Source organism: Lepisma saccharinum, chromosome 19 (assembly GCF_977018435.1).
Source record: "Lepisma saccharinum chromosome 19, izLepSacc3.1, whole genome shotgun sequence".
In the NCBI taxonomy this organism is placed as follows: Eukaryota; Metazoa; Arthropoda; class Insecta; order Zygentoma; family Lepismatidae; genus Lepisma; species Lepisma saccharinum.
Window position 1 is genome coordinate 50,773,759 of NC_139247.1, and position 24,101 is coordinate 50,797,859.

The 24,101-nt window shown below is 38.8% G+C and overlaps 1 protein-coding gene across 1 annotated transcript in view; it reads left to right on the forward strand.

Annotated features, from left to right (window-relative positions):
- Positions 1-24,101, forward strand: part of Smg5 (Smg5 nonsense mediated mRNA decay factor) — a 98,825-nt gene that overhangs the window by 30,303 nt on the left and 44,421 nt on the right. Inside the window, exon 11 of the mRNA XM_083140852.1 lies at positions 6,497-6,655. Coding sequence (XP_082996978.1) covers positions 6,497-6,655 — 159 coding nt within the window. The remainder of the gene's footprint in view (positions 1-6,496; positions 6,656-24,101) is intronic.

Sequence of the window (24,101 nt, forward strand, 5' to 3'; positions counted from 1 at the left end):
AAAGAACAGGACTGTAATTGATCAAATTTGAGATTTTATTCACCATTTTAACATCAAAAATACATTTTATAAACAGTGTGGGGCATTACCCCCACACCCCCTATATGCCTTCATGGCGTGGTGCTATGCACAGGGACGCACTTTACCTCTTTTTTTTTTTTTACCTTTTTTAAACAGTTTTTGATCCCTTGATTACAAGGTGACAATGTTACCACTATACCTTAGTTACCCTTAACTGGTTTTGAGTTCAGTGGCAACTCATGATTTTTTTGGGGTGTAGGAAGAAGTTATAGTAAACCGAGGAAGGTTTGGAAAATGCATTCAATTAAAGTAACACGTATAGCTTGTACTATCCATTGGATTTAGAATGTTAGCTGCAGGTCCATGCACAAGGTATGGCATGGGGCCCTTGCCCCCCTAGAATTATGGAATATTTTAATGTGAACCTGTAAAAACCTACGAAAATGGCATTGATGATATTTTAGATTCTGCAAGAATTTCGATTTTGTCCCACCTCCTGTCGCGTGGTTTGAGGATAATATAAAAATTGCTGCTTAAACCCTTAAAATTGTGCTAGGATTTATTATTAATGACTTTTTCGGATAACTGCAGTTTCAAGGTCAATTGTGCATCTACTTTTTGAGTTTCAAACTTGCAGTACTTATTATTCACTACAGTTATGTAATATTGTTAATTTTCCCACAAAATTGTGTACAATGATTCAACAAACGAAATTGGTTCAGCATAGAACTTGAAATGATTTGAGAAAATTGTTTGTTTACCCCCAACCCACTACCTATTTCCTGCCATAAAATTTACTCACAAACATAATCGGGCAGGATAAAGAAAAGGTAGAGGATGGATCGTGGTATGGTTGTGAAAAACCTTGTCGCTGTGTAGGCATACTTCCCTTTTACTTTTATTTCCTGAAAACATATTCTTTTAAATTCGATTTCCCTTTCCTGGGTACTCGCATTTGCAGATTATGCTAGATTTTACCACTATGCCAAAAGCAGGGTGCCGGGTACCAACAAAGATCAAACTGTTCTAGGTTTAGTACGATTTTGCTGGGGTTGTGATTGAGGAAACTCTTTATTCTTCCTTGCTGGATCCTTTAAAAACACAACCTTCCCCCCGTCCCTTCTCCTCACCTATCTGTTTGTACTTTGTAGTGCTACCAGCAAGGGTCCTCAGGCGGAGCAGCAAAGTGAGTTTGTCCCTCATCTTTGAGCTGCAGCTGGAGCGAGCGACAGCAGTCAACTCTTGACAGTAACTAACCTGAGCTAACCTAATCAGTTATACGTACATTGCACCCATAATATAACTGGTATTATTATGAAACTCATAAAAAGTAGAGAACTGGAAATTAGCATAAATGAACTGTAGGAAGTTCCTCACTTCCTACATGGAGGAATCACCCCTGTTTGAGTTGTAGCTTCAGGCAAAACAGAAACACATCAGCGATAGAACAGTTTTTATTATAATATTTGTGATGGCATGTAGACACACTATATGCATCAGAGGCTTAGATAGGCCTGGAAATAATCTCGTCCAGGATTAAGACAACTCTCACAATGATGCGCAAGGGGTGACTTTTTGAGAAGTCATCCAGAAGTCAACCTCACTTACATATAGTATGCCCCGGTAACTGCAACGTTTTGATTTTAGTTCTGGTAATGGACTTGAACGCTGTATAATGTAATGGGTGCAAATAGCCCACCCAAGTGCTGACACACCCAAAATACTTCACTTCAGTCAAAACAATGGTGCACAAGTTTCTTTATTCTGTGGCGAAGAAGCATGCCAGTTGTGCATGTCACATGTCCTGAAGCCAATGTTCATTGGACCATAGATTTGAGTCATGGGGTGCAACATCAGGTCTGTATGGGGCACGTATAAAAATTAGATCACACAGGGTTGCTACGCATCTGGAAAACAGGGAATTTTGCAGATCGCATGGAATTTACGTGCATTTTGGAGTTTGCTAGAGAAAAAGTTGCAAAATGAACAAGCAGTTCTTTTGTACTTCTGGATTCGGTTCTTGTGATTCCACTCCCAAAAACCAAAAACTGTTCAGTTTAGAAACTTTTTTCTTCTGCTCTTATGATTCTCAGTCTTGTGCAAAATTATGGTTCCTTCAAATTTCTATAATAAATTTTCACTTTTATAATACTAGATATTAGAAAGACTATTAAAGTAGAACTTGCAGTCCAGATATCTGATTGATAACTAAAGTACATTGACAATATGATCATAATTATTGGAAAGGTTGGTGAAGGTGAGGTTATAGTCTATTATTTTATAGATCTTAGTCTCGTTGGCCTTTCCTATAGAATTCCTATATGCAAGAAAAATTTCTCTAGATGCTGTGTACTTATAAATGTAAGCAAAAAAGCAGCATTTTCTACGACACTATAAATCTGCCAGAAAATGAAAAATTGTGTATGGTTTATGGTTTTTTGTTGTTTTTATATTGTGGAGATATGTTAAGGGTGAAATAATATACCTCTGTTACTTTAGCCTGAAGGCTAGATGCACATAATTGTAGCACCCAATACATTTGATGCTGATTCTAATTTTACATTTTACTCTGAATTTTCACGTGTTCTTGTGTGTGGAGAATGAAATTTGCTAAAAAAAAGTTGTGAAAGTTAATATTCATAATAATTAACGGATTATATATTTAATTGAAAAACACAAGGTTCCAAAGCAAAAATCATGATTGTAAACATGTCTGGAAAATTTTCGTTTTTGGTCTGGAAAACCTGTAAATGTCGGGGAATTTCATAATCAAGAAATCGTAGCAACCCTGTCGCACCCCTTCGTGCTTTCCTGCAGAGTCATGAGCAACTTTGTTTTAATTTACTTGGTCATATCAAGCACAATGCACAATATTCTGGCACTACATCACCATAATTGTCTGCTTGTTTGCCCTGTTGCCTGTTTTACTTGAAGTTGCTGTTAGTGATCCAGTTATTAGGATTTTTGACTGCCACACAGGAGGGTAGGGTGCTGTGATCTTGGGTGGGAACCCGAGCAGCTCTGGGGCTTACTCAGCCTTGGGGGCTAATGGCAGATGGAGTGTGTTGGTGATCACATCACAACCAGAAAACCAGAATGGTCGAGATCATGAATGACCCTGCCTCTACACCCCTTCTGTGTCTTCATGGCACAGTGCAATGTGATATGACTAGAATTGACATTATAAGCTTACTCAGATGTCTGGAAAGTGTGGGAAGGCCAAAAGGAGATGCCGTAGCCCAGTGGTAAAACATTTGCATGGAATATCAAAGACCCAGTTTCCATCTCTGGCTAAGACACAATTTTCACATAACTTTACAATACGTTATATTAATACAGTAGAGCGTCGATTATCCGAACGTCGGTCAACCGAACGACCGCTTAACCGAACTGTGTACTCGCTCACTTTCAGATATCTGTAATGAAAAAAGTACGTGACTTAGCTGCTCGTAAGCGTGTAGGCTTGCTTAGACAGACCAAAATAAAGGATTTTTTTAAACGTTAATTTTGTGTACTGTGTGTATTGTTCATGCAAAATGCGTATGTAATATGTACATATTTTTGTTTAATAAACTGTACCACATACTATATATTCCTACTAAAGTTGCCTTTGTACGTTACTTTGTAATACATACTTAAAGAGATGCCTGTTTTTATGAATACATTTACTGTACAGTACTTCTTTTTGGCAAATAAACATGTACAGTTAGATTATCCGAACAAACCAGTTTTCCGAACACCCATGTCCCCCAATTACTTCGGATAATCGACGCTCTACTGTATTTCAATTGTTTAATGAAGAAATCCAATTTTGTGATATAATTCATGAAAATTCTGGATTTTTGATAATTCCCAGGATAATTCACTCTCTAATAACCTTAATATGCATTTTGTGTACCTCATGAGATACCCAGACTTGAGAAGGATAGCAGCTGTATTGGTGAATCAATTTGAATCAATATTTTCCTATGTACTGGTATTGGTTCAGCCCTGTTTATGAACTGCTTAGATACATATAAAATAGTGATGGAATTAGGGCCGATATCTGATATTAGCAGATAATATTATTTTCATCCACAGTGTAATATTTCTGCAAATTTAATCACCAGTGCTAAATATGCTGTGTGATATATAGAATGCCAGAATTTAATTTCTTGTTGCTTGATTGATTGATTTGGTGTTTTAAGTCCACTTTGTGCACAGTGAGGCTAATCGGGACTGGACCTACGGTTTAAAGTGGGATACGAACCACTATGTGCCTCCACCATTGAACCCGGTACCCCTTGATTACAAGGCGACGACGTTACCAGTGCGCCATCAGGAAGGACTTTAATTTCTTGTTGTCAAAGTAAGATAAAGACTGGTTATTTTTAACTGATTTTTTTTTTAAATAGATTTTTTCTTGTGATAACATAAAATGATCTGCAAACATCTATAGTGCATTGGATGCTACAGTTGCAGTGTTTTATTATTTTTTAACTGTTTAGCAGGAATCTGTAAAATATCAGACTCTGTATATATATATATATATATATCTCCGTTGGTCCAAATACTGTGCTAGACAATATGTACCATAAAGAAAAATAATATGTTGTAGGACATTCCAGTGTTACATTTGTAACCTTTTAAACAAATAATGTAAGGTTCTAGACATGGGATTGGATTAAAATATACATGATGAATTATGAAGTACTTCGTTGTGTCTGCTAAGAAATATAAAAAAATTGAGTATGATGGCATAGCTTGAGTGCATGAAAAAGCATTAATGAAGATGTGTTACGTGAGATGCTTTAAAAATTTGGCAAAGTTTGACTTCATTGTAAGCATATATGTGGGCGTACCCAAAAGAAACCGAACTAATTTTTTTGTGAACTTATTTATTCACAATTTAAGTACAAACCTTCAGTCGCCTTCAAAGTACTCTCCACTTGCATTAAGACACTTGTCCAATCTTTGATTCCATTTTTCAAAACATTTTTTAGTCATCTTTTGTGATGCGTGACAGCGCCTCCGTCGTTTTTTTGTTCACCTCAGCAACATCAGCAAAACGCTTTCCTTTCATGTCTCCTTTCATTCTAGTCGCACAGGGCAAGGTCGGGTGAGTATGGAGGGTGAGGAACAGGGGTCATACCATTTTTGGTCAAGAATTGTCGTACAGACAGGGCTGTGTGAGCCGGGGCATTGTCATGATGGAAAAACCAGTCACCCGACTGCCACAAATCAGGCCGCTTCTGCCACACACTGTTGCGCAATCGTTTCAAAACTTCCAAGTAGAAAGCCTGGTTAACTGTCTGACCCTGCGGAACAAACTTTGAATGGACGACTCGTCTCACATCGAAAAAACAAAGCAGCATTGTTTTAATGTTTGATTTCACCTGACGAGCTTTCTTGGGGTGCGGCGAACTTGAAGTCTTCCACTGGCTTGATTGTTGCTTTGATTCGGGATCGAAAGCATAGCACCACGTTTCGTCACCTGTGATAATTTTTGAAAAAAATTTGGATCATTTTGGGATTTCAAAGCACGGCATGCTTCCACGCGACCTTGTTTTTGTCCAGCAGTCAGCAGTCGTTGCACAAATTTTGCAGCCACCCTTTTCATTCCCAAATCGGCTGTCAAAATTCGCTGCACTGAACTCCCAAGTCACTCTTGACAGCTCCACAATTTGTTCAATGGTCCGTCGTCGATCTTCGTTGATGATTTCACGAATTTTTTCAACATTGTCATGTGTCATTGACATTTCACCATTTTTGAAACTGGAAAACCACTCAAACACTTGAGTTTTCCCCATAGCATCGTCCTTGTACGCCGTTTTTAACATTTCAAGAGTTTCTGTTCCACTCTTTCCGAGCAAAAAGCAGAATTTCACCGCCGCACGCTGTTCCCGAAAATCAGCCATTGTAGAAACGACGATCACACAAAACAGCTGTCACTCTAAACTCCGCCGAAACGTGTCCTGACCTGCTTCAGCGACGGCACTCGGCTTACGGACTCAGGAAGGTTGGTTCTATGTGCTCCTAGCGGCAAAAGACGGTACTACAAAAGCTCTGCCCACCACAAAATTAGTTCAGTTTTTTTTGGGTATGCCCACGTATTCTACAGATTCTAGTAATTTTTGTTTCTGAAATATGCAAATTATGTACATTCACAAACATTTAAACCTTAAAGCAATGAAAAACAACAATATTTTTCAGATTCATTGATTTTGTTATTTACACAGAGTAGGACCACTTTTCATGGAATGTCCCTGTACCATGATGTCAATTTAGTTGATAACCTGCAAACTAATGTGATAAACATTGGAGAAAAAATTCCTGTTGCTTACTTCTAGATATTTTTAACACTCTGGAGGGGCAGGGGAGGTACGTGGCAAGTTTATATTTCACCACATCTACTGGGTTTTGAAACATGAACATACAATAATAGTAGTAATTATCATCAGTAACATCAATTTTTTTGTCTTTTTTTTTATTGCAGACTGTGTTACGTGTGTATAAGCTGATCAACTTTGGCCACTTCCTTATTGAAATACCTGACACGGGAGTTGCCTATGACCAAGAGAAGCGTCAATTCACAATATCACCAGAATCTGCAGAGCTTGGCGATGGTCCTCAGAAGAGAAGCAGTACACCAACGGTATGTAGTTCTTTTTTTATAATTTGCTTTTCTCACTTGCTTTCTATCTTGTTATCTTACTTTTGCCATGCAAACATTTGAACTTCAAACAACCAGTGTGATAGGTTGTTAGTGTAAATTGTGCTATAAATCAATAGCAGATTGTTATATAGACATCTGTGTCTAGGGGGAGAGTCATCCATTCATCAATTTGTATATATTGTGTATTTTCAAGAAGTTCAACACTTGAGTTAGGTAATTAATGCAAGATTTCTGTGTCATTATTCCCTTAATACGCAGGTTTTTCTCTGCAACCTCCAGACTTTCCGATCTTGCACCTTGCGTTTCATGTTAGCGTAGGATACACGTAATTTAATGTAATCATCATGCAACATCTGCTTAGAAGAATTAGTTAAGGACTATTTTTAGGATAAAGGAGAAGGATAAATTCACAGAACATGAACAGCAGCTATTACATCCGTTCATATGATTTATAAGAGGAAGTCTAAATAGAGGCAAGAATTTAGAAGATTCTCCTCTCTAGACTTTAGAAAGTTTCTTCATAGGGAGCTTCTGTATCTGTACTTTCGCTGCCCCTGTTACGACCTCCCGTTTAGACAGAAATATGACTTGGACATCATCTTGCAGATTCCCTTCGCATCTGTGTCAAAGGTTAACAGTTCCCAAGTTTTGGGAACTAAGGGGAGTTCCATTGCTTCGGGCGGGGGTGGAATTTACTGTAGGCACTATGATTTAATCTTGTGCAATTTTTCTTGTGTGAATAAATATCTGTATCATTAAAAATAGTATGGAGTGTGCAGTAAGGGATTATTTCAGTAGCAGTCAGTTAACACTTCAAGAGGTGTTTTAAAAGATATAGAAAAAATGTAGTATTTTGTGTGATATTTCTAAATTTATATAACTTAATGACCCCCTCCCCCACACACATAATTTACCTTCATTTCATACTGTTAAACTTTTGAAAAATGAACTTGGTTTACAAAGCCCCCTGGAGATCAATTCCAGCTGCTCTAAAGGAAGATGCCCTGCCATGGCTCTACCCTCAGAAAAAGCACGTGCTGCACCAAAATATAGTTAAATTAATTCATTTATGAAGAAGGGGATTCAAATCTTACAAGCGTTGAAGCTTACGGCTGCCTCAATCTCTGCGCCACATCCCATCTGTTCTCTACACTTGCTCCGAGCTATCTGAGCCGAGCACAGTGTAGCCCATACGTTGATGCGCAGAGGCTTGGAAAAAGTCTCTGTGGGAAACTGGGTAGTAGAGGGTAGCTATACTGGCCATAAGACACCAGCCAAGCCAATTTTAGCTTGGCATGACGCGAGAGCATTCGCATTGTGTGCAAACTTCAGAGAGAAGTCGCTAACACTGATCGATTTGTAATACCCGTTGGAGAAGTAATACGCGAGAAATATACTTTTCTCTCTATTTGGGAAAAATGAACAAAATATCTTCCCAAATTTATAAGTTATATAACCATTTAGATTGTTGCATCTAAAGAGCCATCCAGACTTGTTTGTTATCGATTTATTCCATGAGAAAATATATTGCCCTTGCTCTCATGTACGCAGACACACACATGTGTTGCAACTGATGTTGACAATATTCTAGACATTTTCTGTAAAAAGAATTGTCTAAATATCAAAGGGATATTTATTATATTTCTACTAAAACCCCACCAAAATTCTATCAGTATGTGAATTTTACTTGGAGATATAATCCAATTTTTTGTATTGAATTTTCAAATTTATAGACCAACATTTCATTTAGCAGATATAATCATACTTTAGTTGTTAGTAAGACAAGTTGTTGATGTGCCGTCTGCCATGCTGGGGTTGCAGAATTATAAACAAAGCAATACTTGAATACCATGTTCGATTTACTGTCTCTAATTGTTCAGTGTTTTTCTTCTTAGTGAAGTGAAAGTGCTCGTTGGTGGGTGAAAGGTAAGGTAGTGAGTGAAGATGAGTTAGATTAGTGAATTGTTACGTACGCCATTTTCCACGGTACCATACAATATTAAATTAAAAGTTAAACAACTTGGCCATCCCATGCCAGATTTAAACATCAATTCTATTCAAAAATGTGATAAAGGTGAGAAGTGTCGAAAGTTTAATAGCCACATATATTTCTTAGAAACTCTGGCCGACCTCCGTGCACAGCATGCTCTATGATGCCAGGGATCATGGGTTCGAATCTTGGCCTGGGAGTGGGCAATCTTTGTCAGTGTCCACTCATCCTTATTTTTGCGATTAGCCAAAAGTAGCAAAAAGGTTAAGTAAAATAAACTCTGAATTTTTGTCTGCAATTTTAGTAAACAGAGTTCCATTTAAATTAACTATTTCATTAGATTTCTATGACATTCAATTTCTTGATCATGTTGGCACTGCCCAAATCATACTAGCTGCCGGTCTTTAACATGACATAACATGGACTGGAACACAAACTATTTACTTTTATAAGAAGTATCAATTCCGGTACCAGACTTGTTTGTGTCCTTTTCCCTTTTACATTCTCTTGCAAAATGGCTTAGCAAATTCTAAATTTTTCGCAACTACTTCTTTAGAAGTTCGAATTGGAACTGCAGTTTCCACTAATAAGACATGCTGTTTGTTCCAATTTCTAATAGTCTTCCAATCTGCAGCCCCACAGCAGAGGACAATTACAGTACATTTGAAAAGAGTGTCTCAACAAGAATGCGGAATTTAATGTAAAAAAAAATATTTTAGTTTCATGAAGTGGCATATATTTCTACAACATTACAAAGGGTACATGTTGCCAGTTAAGTATGAAAAACATCTGTCATGTGTGCTTCATGACTTGCTCTGCATGTAGTCACTAATGATGAAATTACTGATGACTCTTACACAGACTTGCTACTTGATTTGACCAATTACATGTTCAATTTCCTCCTTGAGTTCTGATAGAGTTGAGAGATTGTTTTTATAAACCTGCGATTTCACATACCCCCAAGGGAAGAAGTTGCAAGGTGTCAGGTCACATGACCTTGCTGGCCAGTTCTGGTTGCTAGGAAAGGACTTGGCCCGGAAATTTGTCGTGCAGCAAGGCAATTGTCTTGTGGGTAGTGTGGCAGGTAGCGCCATCCTGCTGGAACCACAAGAGTTCAATATCAACACCATTTAAATAAGATATTTCGGTAATGTTCTCCATTCATTGTCATGGCATATCCCTCCTCATCTTGGGAAATGTAAGGTCCAATCAGCCCAAAATCTACACCAGGCAGAGACTCGTTGTGGATGCAATGACTTCTCATGGGTTACTCACAGGTTTTCTGTTCCCCAAGTGCAGCAGTTTTGTTTATTAACAAAGCTGTTCAAGTGAAAGTGCACCTTGTCACTAAAGATGTTTTTCTTTGGAAAATCTTCATCCATATGTTGCTTCTCCAAAATCCATTCAACGAGCTGTCTCTATTGCAAATGATCTGTTGGCTAACATTTTAAAACCCACATAGCCCCACTAGGCCGCGGTGGCTCAGTCGGTAACGCGTCTGATTACCATGCTCAAGGTCCCGGGTTCGATCCCCGGCCGGTTCAAATCCGGGAACTTTTCTAACGGTGGAAGCGGCCCCGGCGCCTACCCAGCGTCGAATAACATGGGTACCTGGGGGAAACCCTGGGGGGTAAAGGCGGTCAGGGGCGTGATGCTGATCACATCACCCCCACTCACGACCGGATCAAGAAAGTGTGGGGCGTTACCCCCACACCCCCTATACGCCTTCATGGCGTGGTGCTATGCACAGGGGAACACTTTACCTTTTTTACTTTACATAGCCCCACTAGGTATGTAAAAAGGTAAAGTGTTCCCCTGTATTTAGCACCATGCCATGAAGGCGTATAGGGGGTGTGGGGGTAACGCCCCATACTTTCTTGATCCGGTCGTGAGTGGGGGTGATGTGATCAGCATCACGCCCCTGACTGCCTTTACTCCCCAGAGTTTCCCCCAGGTACCCATGTCATTTGACGCTGGGTGTGCACCGGGGCCACTTCCAACGTTAGAAAAGTTCCCGGATTTGAACCGGCCGGGGATCGAACCCGGGACCTTTAGCATGGTAGTCAGACGCGTTACCGACTGAGCCACCACGGCCTGTAAAATGTTAAAATGCAGATTAATCCTATAGCATTAAGATAACAGTTTTTGACTGTTTTTAAAACAGCAATTTAGTTAAAATTATTGTTACGACATAGCGGTATTTAAGTCCAAGACTTGAGTGCTTGATGTGAGCAGGGTGCAATAAAATGCTTCTGTTTGATAATTTTTAGCAAGGGAGCAGACTTATAGGGGCTATCCACGAGTAAACAAAAACATATCGAATGGCACAATCGATTGTGGAACTGTAGCACAAGTCTGGTTCATGGTGGCCAGGTAATTCAGCGCTTTACTTGTGGCCTTTCTTCTCGTCTTGTATACCGGATGAAATGGATCATATAAAAGCACTAGACGACAAGGAGAATAAGAGATATCAGGGCAAAGTAGAGGCCTTTCCATATCAATTGGATGAGCAACTAGGAAGTAATATGTCATTATTCCAGGATGAGATCAATTTGCTGATCGTTGTTGCATTGGCGATATTTGTAGCCTACATATTTAATAGAAAGTAAATTTTCCTACAGAGCAAGAGCGCTTAAAGCATGTAAATCTTTTGGATGCATATATTTATGTTTTAAGTGAAAAAGTGTGAGATGTATGGACATATAAAAAACGGAAAAAGGAGCTTTTTTCTTCTTTCTTCAGTCAGAGTGAGTCAGGGGGATGCGGTAATGCACACTTGCTGGTTTCGTTCCCGTTTGAATGCAGAAATACAAAACGCTTATTGTTATTTTAAGTCAATTTTCTACTATTTGTGTTGAACATGACGAAGATGATTAACAAACTGGAAAAATTAATGATGGGACAAACACAATGACACACCATTGCCTGACCATGGTGTTCGAACCTAGGACCTCTTCTCTATCAATGTTGAAAAGATTTCCATTGCAAAAGACGAAAATTAATAATAGTACTCGCACTTAATTTTCTGATTACACAAAAAAATATTTCCTCTGGTTACACAATTACACAAAAATTTAATACAGTTCATGTGTACTTCAAGAATGTAATGTGTAACCTATCTGACTATGACCGAACATCTTTTGAAAGGAAAAGTAATATTTTTGCTCATATCACTAAAGCAGAGAGAAAATCGAGATTTGAATGATATATCTTCTACCTTTAATGAAGTGCAAGGGATGTGGGATGCAAAATTTTTGGTTGGGAAGGAAACAGGATGGGGTATTTTTAAAGTCCTGACTTTAAAACAGGGAAAAATAATGTTATTTCCAGACTAAATTGGAGATTATAGGAGCGGGAAATATTCATCATTACCGATACTAAAAAAAATGTTAATTATGCACACAATTTCACCCTCCCTCGGGTGATGATGATTTATTTTGCATTTCAGGAATAAGAACTGCTAATTTCAATAAATTTCGAACATTTAGTACAAAAAGAAATATGTAGGGAATAAACTACTTTTTAATTATTTTATTGTTTCCAAAGTCTGGATGGGAACGGGATTTTGTTTTCAGGTCCCGACTTTTTGGGTTCCTGCACATCTGTTGTCATTACTGCGGAGTCTAGTCCTGCTAATGGGCTTCCAATTTTCACGCCTGACAGATTGAATGCAATAATTTTGGTGCCTAGATCTCGAGGAAATGAATGAAGAGAGATCTGTGAAAGATTATTTAGCCCTGATCGTAATTTACATCCTCCTTGTACACAACCATTCATTCCTTTCATGCATGACACAATCTCAGCAACCTTTAGCGGCATGTTGTGAGTCTACGAACCGGAAGTTGTGCTACAAGTATGGCATCCGCGCGAAGGCACTTCCTTCCGGTGGATAGCCCCTATAGGTTGTGAAAACCTCAAAATATGCATGCAAAAACAGAGGGCTAATCATCAGGAATTCCTTGAATTCTACTTGAAATTTTCTCCATAGATGTGAAAAATGGCAACTTTATTAATCCGATTCACATTGAATTTATATATATTTATTTATGCCCTGAGCCAAGTTTTTCTGTTTAGCTTATATTATTATTGAGGAAGGAAAAAGAAAAGAAAGCTAAGTTAGTGTCCTTTGCATAACAATCTAACTGACAGATGGAAGATTATTGCAAGATATCTTGAATTTGATTAGGTAAATTTGAGTTTGAAATTCTTATACAATTAACAATTTTTTGTAGATTAATATATCCCGTAGCATTTGTTTGTGAATTGTGTTTGTAGATAGATGTATTTCAAGTCTGAGGATGTGAAATGGCAAATGCAAACTCTGCAACTTATAGACATACACACACACACACTGTTTCATTGAATTGAATTAGACTTTTTGGATAAATTTGAATCGCACAGATCTTTTATATGGTTAATATATTTGTGTGTATATGTGTGGGTGGTAATACATAAGGCTGAAACTCTCCTGCGGGAGACCCAGGTTTGATTCCCTGGGTGGGTGATCTAAGGTCGAAATTTTTCCTGCTTTGTCCTCGCATAAAAGTGGCTCTGGGATCACCCAGCCCCAAGTCAATAGGTACCTGGGACCAACTCGGGGGGGGGGGGGGGAGGGGTAAAGGTGGCCAGAGCATGTTGATCACATCACCTCCAAAACGACCAAGATTGAGAATATGTGGGGCCCTTCCTTGCATCCCCTACATGTACCTTTATGGCACGCATGAGGAACTTTACGTTACAGTGTGAACACTCCATGGATGGAAGTTTCTCTCACCTGGACTTCCGACTAATTATTACTGACTCATTTTTCTTTCCAATGTTGGTGGAATCCCAAAGGTATTACAACCATCTGGAAAACTTCTTCTTTTACGATTTACGAGTTTTTCATCTTCTCTATGAATGAGATATGACAGGCGAGTCACTATCCTTGACTACTGGGCACATGACTGGCTATTCCACACCTCTTGGTATGGACAGGCTATTAACTATGACTGCTTTTACATTTCCTTGGGTACCTTCATTTTGAGAACAACTCCCAACAATCGGAATGAGAAATACAGCAGACACTATCCTCCAACAAAATATATATCTTTTGATGAGTTAATTGTTCTATTCAAAGTAAGGGTGATCTTCAAACAGTATATGTCAAAGAGTCACAACCGATTTTGAATAGAGTTATTCCAGAAACAGTGACAAATCAGGATATACTTAAGATGTGAAAGTATGCCTGGTAAAGAACTGACCTTCAGACAAAAAGACAGCAGCACATCAACTAGTTCTTGAACGGATTCAGAAGCGAAGTGTCCTGTCATTGGGAGATGCGGCGATGACCAAGCAAGATAATAAAAAATATTGAATTTAAATTCCTGAGCTCACGCTAGTGTAATTTGATATGCTACATGCCCCCCTTCCCATTTGAAATTTCGAATCTGCATTCAAGATGGCGGCCATGGTCACCACGTACCCTACAAGTTGCCCCCCATCCCTCTACTACCATCTCCCATTACCAGATTTCACATTTTCCTGTCAGGTTTCAAAATAAAAGGCTGTCCAAAGACTTTTGACTCATCCTGTATATAAATAATACAGTAGAGTCTAAATTATCCGATGTAAACGGGCCGGCAGAATGTCGGAGAAGCGAAAATGTCGGCTAATAGGGAGGTGTTAAGAAAAAGCCTATTAAACGTCAAACTAATGTTATAATTTTACGCATTACGAACCTAATACAGTAATCATACACATGAGTCATAGTGTAGGTGGGCACGCCACGAGGTAAAGTCGGGAGAAACTAAAAATAGACTATGCTCACAACTTGCAGTTTTTGTTGCCGATTGATAATTATTTTTTTTCCGGTGGTATGTCCGATAATACAGAATGTGGGATAAGTGAAGGTCAGATAAAGGGGAGACTACTGTATCTGTTTTTTTTTGTTTTTTTTAGCCCACTTTCTCTTGGACTCCCAGAGAAGGGTCAGTGGCGTACATAAACCAGTATTTTATTTATGTAAATAATTTTATTAAATACATTGTGGTATATTATGAGTAGGGCTCGGATAGTTATGCATATTGATAAATGCAAATTCATTTATGAAACATATATATAAACTTCTTGCATATTTTAGAGTCAACCACCACTATTAAAATTGTATTTTATGTCTGTGCATTGGCTGTATTGTCTTCTTAGTAAAATATCTTTGTTTCCTTACATCACTGCTATTTACTCGACACTTTCTTATACATAGTGGGTGTAGACCGCCGTGTCAGTGTTTGCGCTATCGGCAAGCGAGGCACTCGTGGCCGTTTGTTGGCATCATAGAATGTCGATGGAGCAAGCGAAAACAGTTTCTGTAATTTTTTAAAAAGTGATTTACATACCAGATTTATTAAAGGAGGTGTTCAAACCAGTGACCTTCAATGCACACACATTTTTGATACATCTTTATTAAGACACCCACTAACATAAGCTGATGAGGGGGCTAGAAACTGGTTTTTACAGAGATCCTGAAGGTAGACACAAGACTTGAGAAGTGATAAGCGCATAGGCATAGTTAGGTAGGGGCTAGGGAGGGCTAAGCCCCCCAGACCCAACCATTAGCTTCCTCAAACACATGTGACTTTGCATATAATAATTAAAGAAAGAGAAACTGCACACAGAAATTAGATAATTCTCATGAAACTTTTATGTGCTACTCTTGTGGTATGGCAGTCACAGATAAGGAAAGAATTTCAAATTATGTCCTGATGTACAATACATGCATGTGCCTATGCAGTGACCGTATGTATTGAACAAGATTTTAAAGTAAGTATATCACCATTATTTCTTTTGATCTTCCACCTTGGAGCACTAGGTAAACATTGTTACATTCAAACAATGGCAGCGTTGTAACCAGTGTTTACATTCAACAATTTGTTCCTACAATTGTGTTTTTTCGAACATGACAAAGAGAAGGCGTCAGTTCAAAGAAGTGAATTTAGTTTCTGGATTTGTTATGCATGTGGGACATTTAAAGATGTACGCCTGAATGTCGCGTTCCTGTAGAAGTGATCCAATTGGGCGTAATTGTTTTATTAAATAGTGATCACTACAGTTCATTGGCGAAATCACTCTTTTCTAAGCCTTTGTGTGCTTAGCATCGCGTCACCAATATGTATGCTGATGTGCCGAATTTATTTGGATGTTTCATTGCACGAAGTTGGTGCAGTTGAAAGTTGGGTTCAACTCTCCTGATTTCGGCTGAATCTATAATAGAAATCTTCGGTATCTATCTCTTGTAGTCTCAGGATAAATTGATTCTTCTGGAGGTAAAAGAAGCTTATTTGTTGTTTCAAGTAACACACAGAAAGATTATCGTGGAAGGATACGTGCTTATGCTGGTTGTATAATAGCAAGAAATCTTAATCATCTTTTGGAGATTGGAAATTATTGGAAAATCATTCTTGGATGTTGTGCTCATACTGTTTGTGAAATTAAAGCACAGATGATGGAATGATCATTCCTTTTAATAGAGAGTTTATTAATAGTAAAAGTCAGGTGTCGAGCAAAAAAGCTTAGACTATTGAATTTCAGAAATAAATGTAAAGAATTCATAGGCAAAGTGATCATATAAAACCTGCATCCAATTTCATAATCGGTTTTTTGTTAAAGTCACTTGGCCAGGGTTATGTAAAAGTAATTTGGTCAACGATCCTCATTTAAGAGTCTAGTTTTCAGGATAATTAAATAATATTTTGCCTATAGACAGCAACTTTCTACATCCTTAGTGCATGTTCTTTTTTTATATTTTGTTTCATTCAGATCTTCTTTTAAGGCACAAATGATAATTCTTTTAATAGAAAAAATGAATTTATCCTTAAGCCTACGTAGAGACCAAGAATAGCACACCTTTCGTGATAATTCAGTAACTTCCGAGGTTCTCAATTTTGTAATAGTCCGTAATTCTTAGTTTCCTGAATTCACTTCTTCAATAGACATTTCTTAAGATCCGAAAGCATCATAATACCTATAGTGTTCCAGCTTAGAGCACTTAATTTCAGAATCCCATATGTATCTACATATAAAAATACACATTATTTCGTTAAGCATTTTTTTTATGTACGTCGCTGCTCATTAAATGTTGTCAAAACTTATACAGGGTTATTCATAAGTCAATGTCACATTTCGGAGTTTTATTGTGAAATAAGTACATGACATATCAGCATGAATGATATAAAAAAAGAAAAACAATCTCAAAAAGTTTGTTTGTCATACCTTACAAGTGCTCAATGTGTGAACCTTTGGTTACACGGGAGACATCCAGGCGATAGTCCAATTCTGCCCACACCTGCACCAGCATGTCATGGTCTATCGTTGCTGTAATGCAAACTCGGAGGTCGTTCAAATCAGCTGGAAGCTGTGGAATGAACACCCTGTCCTTCACATATCCCCAGAGAAAGAAATCACAAGATGTGAAGTCTGGGGATCATGGCGGCCACCGAAACAATGCGACATCTTCGTCAGTAATGCGTCCAATCCATCTTCGCGGTAAGTTCTTGTTCAGGTATGCACGCACGAGTCGATGGAAGTGGGGTGGGGCCCCGTCCTGTTGGAAAATGAAGGTACCTCTGTCTGCTGTCACTTGGGGAATAAGCCATTGTTCTAACATATCCAGATAAGTGATGCCAGTCACTGTGGATTCTGCAAAGAGAAAGGGCCCGTAAACCTTGTCCTTTGCCATGGCGCAGAACACGTTGATCTTTTTGGAGTTGCGCACATGCTCGACTGTCACATGTGGGTGTTCGGTTCCCCAAATCTGCACGTTGTGACGGTTAACCTTCCCCGACAAGTGAAATGTAGCTTCATCGCTGAAAACGAGTCTGTCACCAAAATTATCATCGTCTGCCATTGCTGCCTGCATTCGATGGCAAATTTTGTGCGAACCTCCTTGTCACCTTCTGTGAGCACCTGTACAAGTTGCAGTTTGTACGGTTTCATCATCAGTTGCTTGCGAACAATACGCCACACAGTCGACTGAGACATTCCCAGCTGCACACTTGCACGATTTGTCGATTTCCGAGGGCTGCTCGCAAACAACTCACGAACACATTCAACAGTGGTGCCTGACGGTCCCGGCCTTCCAGGTCATTTAGGTAGACACAGACACCCTGTGCGCTCAAAAGTTTCATACCACTTCTTGATGGTCCTGCGATCTGGTGGATCCTTCTGAAAACGAGTGCAAAATCGCCGCTGAAGTCGCAATACCCTCTGTTTTCGCAAACTGTATCACTCAAAATGCTCTCTCGTTACCTGAGAATGCCATATTGTACACTGCTGCCGCCTAGCGGCCAACCGCGTCACCACAACATGTGCTGTTCACGTGACACAAACTTAGAGTCTCTGATTTCATACGTACATGATTCGGACTCGCACGTCTCATACATCATACACACGATGTTTCCCAAATGTGACACTGACATATGAATAACGCTGTACATTGCTGTTCATTCTTATTTGGTTTCTGATTTGCTAATGCGCGGTACTGGACTAATCTGAATCAACAAAACTTAGAATCGTTTTTGTTCAATTAGATATTAAGAACAAGGGTGCCTGCAGAGGGGGTGGAGATTTCTGGAAAGACTTTTATATAATTTGAATAGTGAAATTGAAGCATGAAAACATGGACAAGAGGTGCCGTGAAAGACAGCAGATTACATGCCTATGCAAATTATCCTAGTGGTGGGGATGCTATATGAGAATTCTCTTAACTGGGAGAAAGCATCACCCCCACCTGTTCTCCACTTCAAGTACTGCTGCCACCCCTGAAAAAAATACTGTAGGTGGCCTTGATTAAGGCTCGACTCTACCTTTGGCAGCCGTAAGAGTGATTTTTTTCAAATTTTCCTCCATTCAGAAAACCGCTGTTATATTCCAAAAAATGAAAAATTACATACGCTTAGAATTTCTTCTAGATCATTGACGTGAATTTTAGTGTAGTTTGCTTTCATTGTTATCTAGATATTCTCAATAGTTTAATAGACTTGCGTAATCGCGAAACTATTGAGAATAACAGTGAAAGCAAATTACACGAAAATTTATGTCAATGCTGTAGAAGGAATTCTAAGCGTATGTAATTTTTCATATTTTGGAATATCAAAGAGGTTTCTCGAATGGAGAGGAAAATTTGAAAAAATTCGCCTTTACAGCTGCCAAAGGCCTAGTCGAGCCTTAAGCAATTAACGTCCAATTAAGCATGCATAGTATATTAGTAAAAGAGAAGATCTGTGTGCAAGGATTAAATGAATGGAAACTAATTACAGCCTACTAATAGTATTCCGGAGCTCTCTTTGCAAACATTTATAAGATTATTAAGGTAGCAAAGCAACTAAGTTCATCCCCTCTCTCATCTCTAAGTTCATCTGTAAGTTTTCTTCATGAATCTAGTCGCAACTGGTTCTCAGATGTAGTAAAATTAGGAAAATGCAAAGTTTCGTTGTATAGAAATGATGGAAATTTAAATTTTTACTATTCCATTACCTACGTAGATTGTGCTTTAAAATGCCTTGCAGCATTATAATTTGCTCAGTATCATGAACAAAGAATTACCCATTAATATTATCACATATTAAAATTATACCTTCTATATGCTAAAGAGGAAATGTGTTCTTTAATAAATTTACAACCATCTACAATAGCATATTTAATCCTTTTAACAATTCCATTTCGTTTGGATAAGAGGATGTGAGGATCACCTGTCCCCCAAGAAGAATGCCCATGATGATTTTTGCAATGGATAAAAGCATGAATAAAGTTAACCCCAACTAGCCTTCCCCCAAGCGGATGGGCAAAACTACGCCTATGTCCTTGTTCTGTATTGTGGTTTTTCTAGTGTATTCAACCAACGGCAAAGTGTGTTATGGCTCAGCAAATGTTTTCTAGTGCACAGCGTGCATTTATTTATGATTCGTATGTGTTAATTCAATCGGCACTTGAAGTTCAAATGTGATTTGAAACAAAATTCCCAGGTGTAAAAGTTCCATGTCGTAAATAAATCACTCTTTAAAATAGTTACGGAAACTTGCGTGCTTGATTCACGAACCGTCTACAGTGCCGACGTACGGCCGTGAGCACTTCACTTGCCGATAGCCAAACATTGACTACGTGGGCTACACCTCAAATGATCACTCTACGTACAAGACAAGGAGATAGAGTTCTTTCGTCGTCCTCGTGGGAACACTCAACAACTACTCTTTTTGAGAGAGAAACGACAACCATGTAATAGACAGTACATAGATGATCTTGAATGTGACGTGTTAGATACTTTTGCCTTAAAATATTGTATCTTGTGAAATTGAGCGAGGTTTTTCTAAGTGTAAAAATATTCCTGCCGAAAACAGGAGTTTTAAGTTTGAAAATTTGAGTAATCAAGTGCAATCATGATGTGTAAGGAATGTAATTTTTCTCTCATTTATAAAATGGCAGTGTAAAGGGTATGTGGCAGAAATCAGAACTTCAAGTTTTACATTTATTACATCTACATGCTAAATCGTATGAGCTGAAAAAAGAACAAATTTCTGTTTACATATAGTTTTTTTTTTTGTGGTAACTTAAAGAAACCTTTAAAAAAGGTTAGGTGTTTTTCTAGAGTCCATATTTATTTGCATATTTTGCACCTTTTAGTGCATATTTGCATGCATAGTTTTTGTATTTTCAGTGCATAACAATCCGGGCCTTAATTATGAGCAATTACCCAAATAATAAAGCTAAATGTATAAAGAATACGTGAAACTACTGTCGAATTAAAAAAAATATAGATACTAGAGTGTGGACTCCAATTAAAAATTAACCAGCAGACCTACATAAAAACTAGTTACATCAAAATTAACTTATTCAATTCTGCGTTAATCTATGCTATTTGTTTTTCGAGTATGCCTTCTGTTTTTTATCTTCATGAGAAAAAATATGTGCCTTTTTTATAGTTTTGCAAACGATCGGTCTCTTTGAAATTCTATAAATAGAAAACGATCGTGATGAAATGTTAGTACGGTGTAGACAGAAAGGTAGACAATTGTTAAGTTTCAATTTTTTTAAAATTTGTCAAAAACCCGTTCTTATCAATTTTACGAAACAACTTGATCTTAGTATTGGGCAGTGGCAAAGCGTGTCGTCTCTGGAAGGGTAGGCACAGGACGGAGCAGGGATTGGGGGGAGGGGAAGATGTGATTTTTTTTAACAGTAGTATGTTAAAATATAGCTCCTAGAAAATAAGATATAACATATTGCCTGAATCTCGTCTACTACTGTTCGAAAAAGTCGGGATAGTGATTCTAAAGGATAATGTAGTGATTAACGCTCTCGCCTTATAATCAAGAAGTAGAAGGTTCGATTCCCCCTGGAGGCATTGGTTCAGATTCTACTTTAATCTAGTCTCGATTAGATATCTGAGAATAAAGGCGCTTCTCTCTCGAAGTTCAGAAAACAGTGACAATGGGACTCGATGTTCTGACCATGCGTCACCCAATGCAAAAGCCGTTGTGTCAGGCCCTAGCCATATTAAAGCTGCTCGTAAAAATTATTTGCTAATTCAATAACAGTATTGTAAATGTTTCTCATTACAGAAATGGTTGGTTCACTTGATTGTCACTTAGCGTTTATTTCTTTTTAATGCTGACCTCCGCGACGGATTGGTTATAACAGCGTGCTACGACAAGGGCCTCAGGTTCGAATCCCCACCTGGGCATAGGTGTTCTTTGTGGGTGTCCCTTCGTCAATGTCATCATATTATCGCTCATTCTCATCTTCCCAATTAGCCAAAAATGGCAGAAAGCCAAGTAAAATAAACTAGATCTATCAATCAATTATTTCTTTTTAACTCTTTTATGCATATAATTCTTCTTCAACAGGCGACTTTTAAAAAATATATATAATATGATTTAGAAAATGATGAAATGCTAAATGAGAACATGGATACCTTTCTGTGTAACACACCGACCAGAAAATTTCAGTAACATGGATTTTCTCTATATGTTTGCATTGTACGTACTTTGTCCCATTTTAAAAGTAGCGCGTTTTCAGTTATGTCACTAATCATGAAAGAAAATTTCGCCTCAATATCCCTTTCCTCAAAGAAATAAAATACTTTCTCTCTCTGAATCGAGATTGGTGTGGGGCACATCCAGCAGCTAACACTTCGCGAAAAAGCGGTTCCTCAAAAGAGCTGAAAGCACCAAACTTAACACTGGTAACCAACTTGCATGCATTATTTGCAGTTAGAATTCTCATAATGCCTACTTTGATAGGTTAGGAGGCCAGGCTTAGAGGTGTTAGCAACACATTTTCGCTACATGTTAGCAGCTGGGTGTGCTCCGCTCCCGGCACAGCTCTGAATCTTCCATGGAAACGCTGCTTCTCAACAAGCTCTGTACGTCCACTGCCTGCTTCGTCACGCGCTCGTACGCGATCGGCACTCTTCTGAAGTCAGGGTGAGAGAGAGAGAAAACCGGCCTATCAGGTTACATTACAGGCGAACGCGCCCCTGAAATTATGCTTTCCCGCACGAATCACATAGGTTGTTATGGGACCAGCTGAGGCACTCTCAGGCGGGCCTCGCTGAATGCGCAGTTACGGTTCCAGGCAGGGTTGCAAAATTGCGGTAATTATCGGAAGACCTAGAATTTCAGTTTTCTTTTATTAAGCGTCGTTTAATGAAATTTATAAGTAATAAAATAATCCGTAATAGACAAATATATTAGGGTAGGCCCGGCCTCAGGGCCTCATAAGACGCTGGTATTGGGTGGTCCTACAAATACAATATTGGTCTTGTTTTGAAGCTCTTTGCATCTGGTTTTAAAATCCATTATCATTGTCAATTCACATTGCGAAACCGATTTGATACAGATTTTTATTAAACTGAGTAAAGATGAACGTGGCAACACCGCACGCACTGACTCGCAGTTTCCACGGTTCAATGGACTTCGCTGTGTGCGATAATTGATAAAAACTCTTTTTTGACAAATTTTAAAAATCTAAAAATTAGGAATTGTGTTTCAAAACCTTTCTGCATACACCCTACTAAAATTCCATCACGATGGGACAACCCGTTTTTTATTTATAGAATTTCAGAGAGCGATCGTTTGCAATACTTAAAAAAATGTTTATGTTCTCAGGATGATAAAAAATAGAAGGCATACTAAATAAAATTAACGCAGAATTGAATAAGGAAAATTTTTATGTAGGCCTACTGGTTAATTTTTAATTGGACTCCAAACTCGAGTATCCATAATTTTTAATCCTACAGTAACATCTTCCTTGTGCGAAATTAGTGTCGGTATAAAAAAATTCAGATTAGATTTTTAAAAAATAACTAAAGTGAATCTGATTATGGCTTTCCCGCAGCCACCCTGCTCGAAGAAAGATCAGAGAATGTAGTTTCGGCAAACAAGCTCTCTCTCACGTACACACACACACACACACACACACACTGCTTCCCCCACGCTGGAGAGAGAAGGGGGTGGGGGGCATTCTCTCGCATTCGGAACAGGAACTCCGGCAGCGAATGCAAACAAGTGCGGGAGACAACAATTGCAGACGTCCACTGACAGAAAGAGAGGGAGAAGAAGGCAAAATGCATTATTCATCGGCAACAAAAGCTTCCCGGCAGCTGACACACGCTCCTCCAAGCCCCATCAGAAAAACGCATGCATTATTAATTCGGAGAGGCCCGCCGTTCCGGTATGAGAACATTCCATTAACTGATTACGTGTAAGTACTGCCAACACACCCCGGGCCCGTTAATAAACGGGGATAGACGGCGGCAGGAAAAGAAGCCGCAATTACACCAGCAGCCTCTTTTCACCTCTGCTCTCAATATGCGCCGTCTCTGCCCGCCCTATGAATGATCAAATGCTCTCGACATCCACTGCAAATACGCGGCCGTGAATTTTTTAACCGAAGGGGTGGAGGCATGGTTTCTGCCAGCGACGGCGGAAAGAGGAGCTAGCTGCATGTTCGCCAAAATGTCCCTCTGCTCTTGCTCAGACTGCACTGCTGTGACGTTGTAGGATGCCGAGTGCCCCTTTATTCTTTACAACCTGACCAAGATGAGAAAAACTCCGGCAAACTCGCGAACTAAAGTGAACAGTCATTTGTTTTCTCCTCGTTGTCAGAAAAATTCAACGTCATTGTGTACGGGATTATAAAGAAAACATTTGAATAAAGGTGATGACGATGTGTTGAAGAGCGCAGCTCATTTTGGCAACGCAAGGGCATTATTACATGGTAAACAGCTGATTATATTGCCCCCTCTCTCCGCTTGCTTACAGTTGAAAATTCGACGACATTGCAACAGAGGTTTTGTCGTCTTGGTTTCTTGTAAGAAAGACTAGCTTTTCTCTGCGTTTCAAGTATTATGCGAGCTTTTTAGGACGTAGTTATACATGCCCAGCGTGTCCAATTAATTGAAAT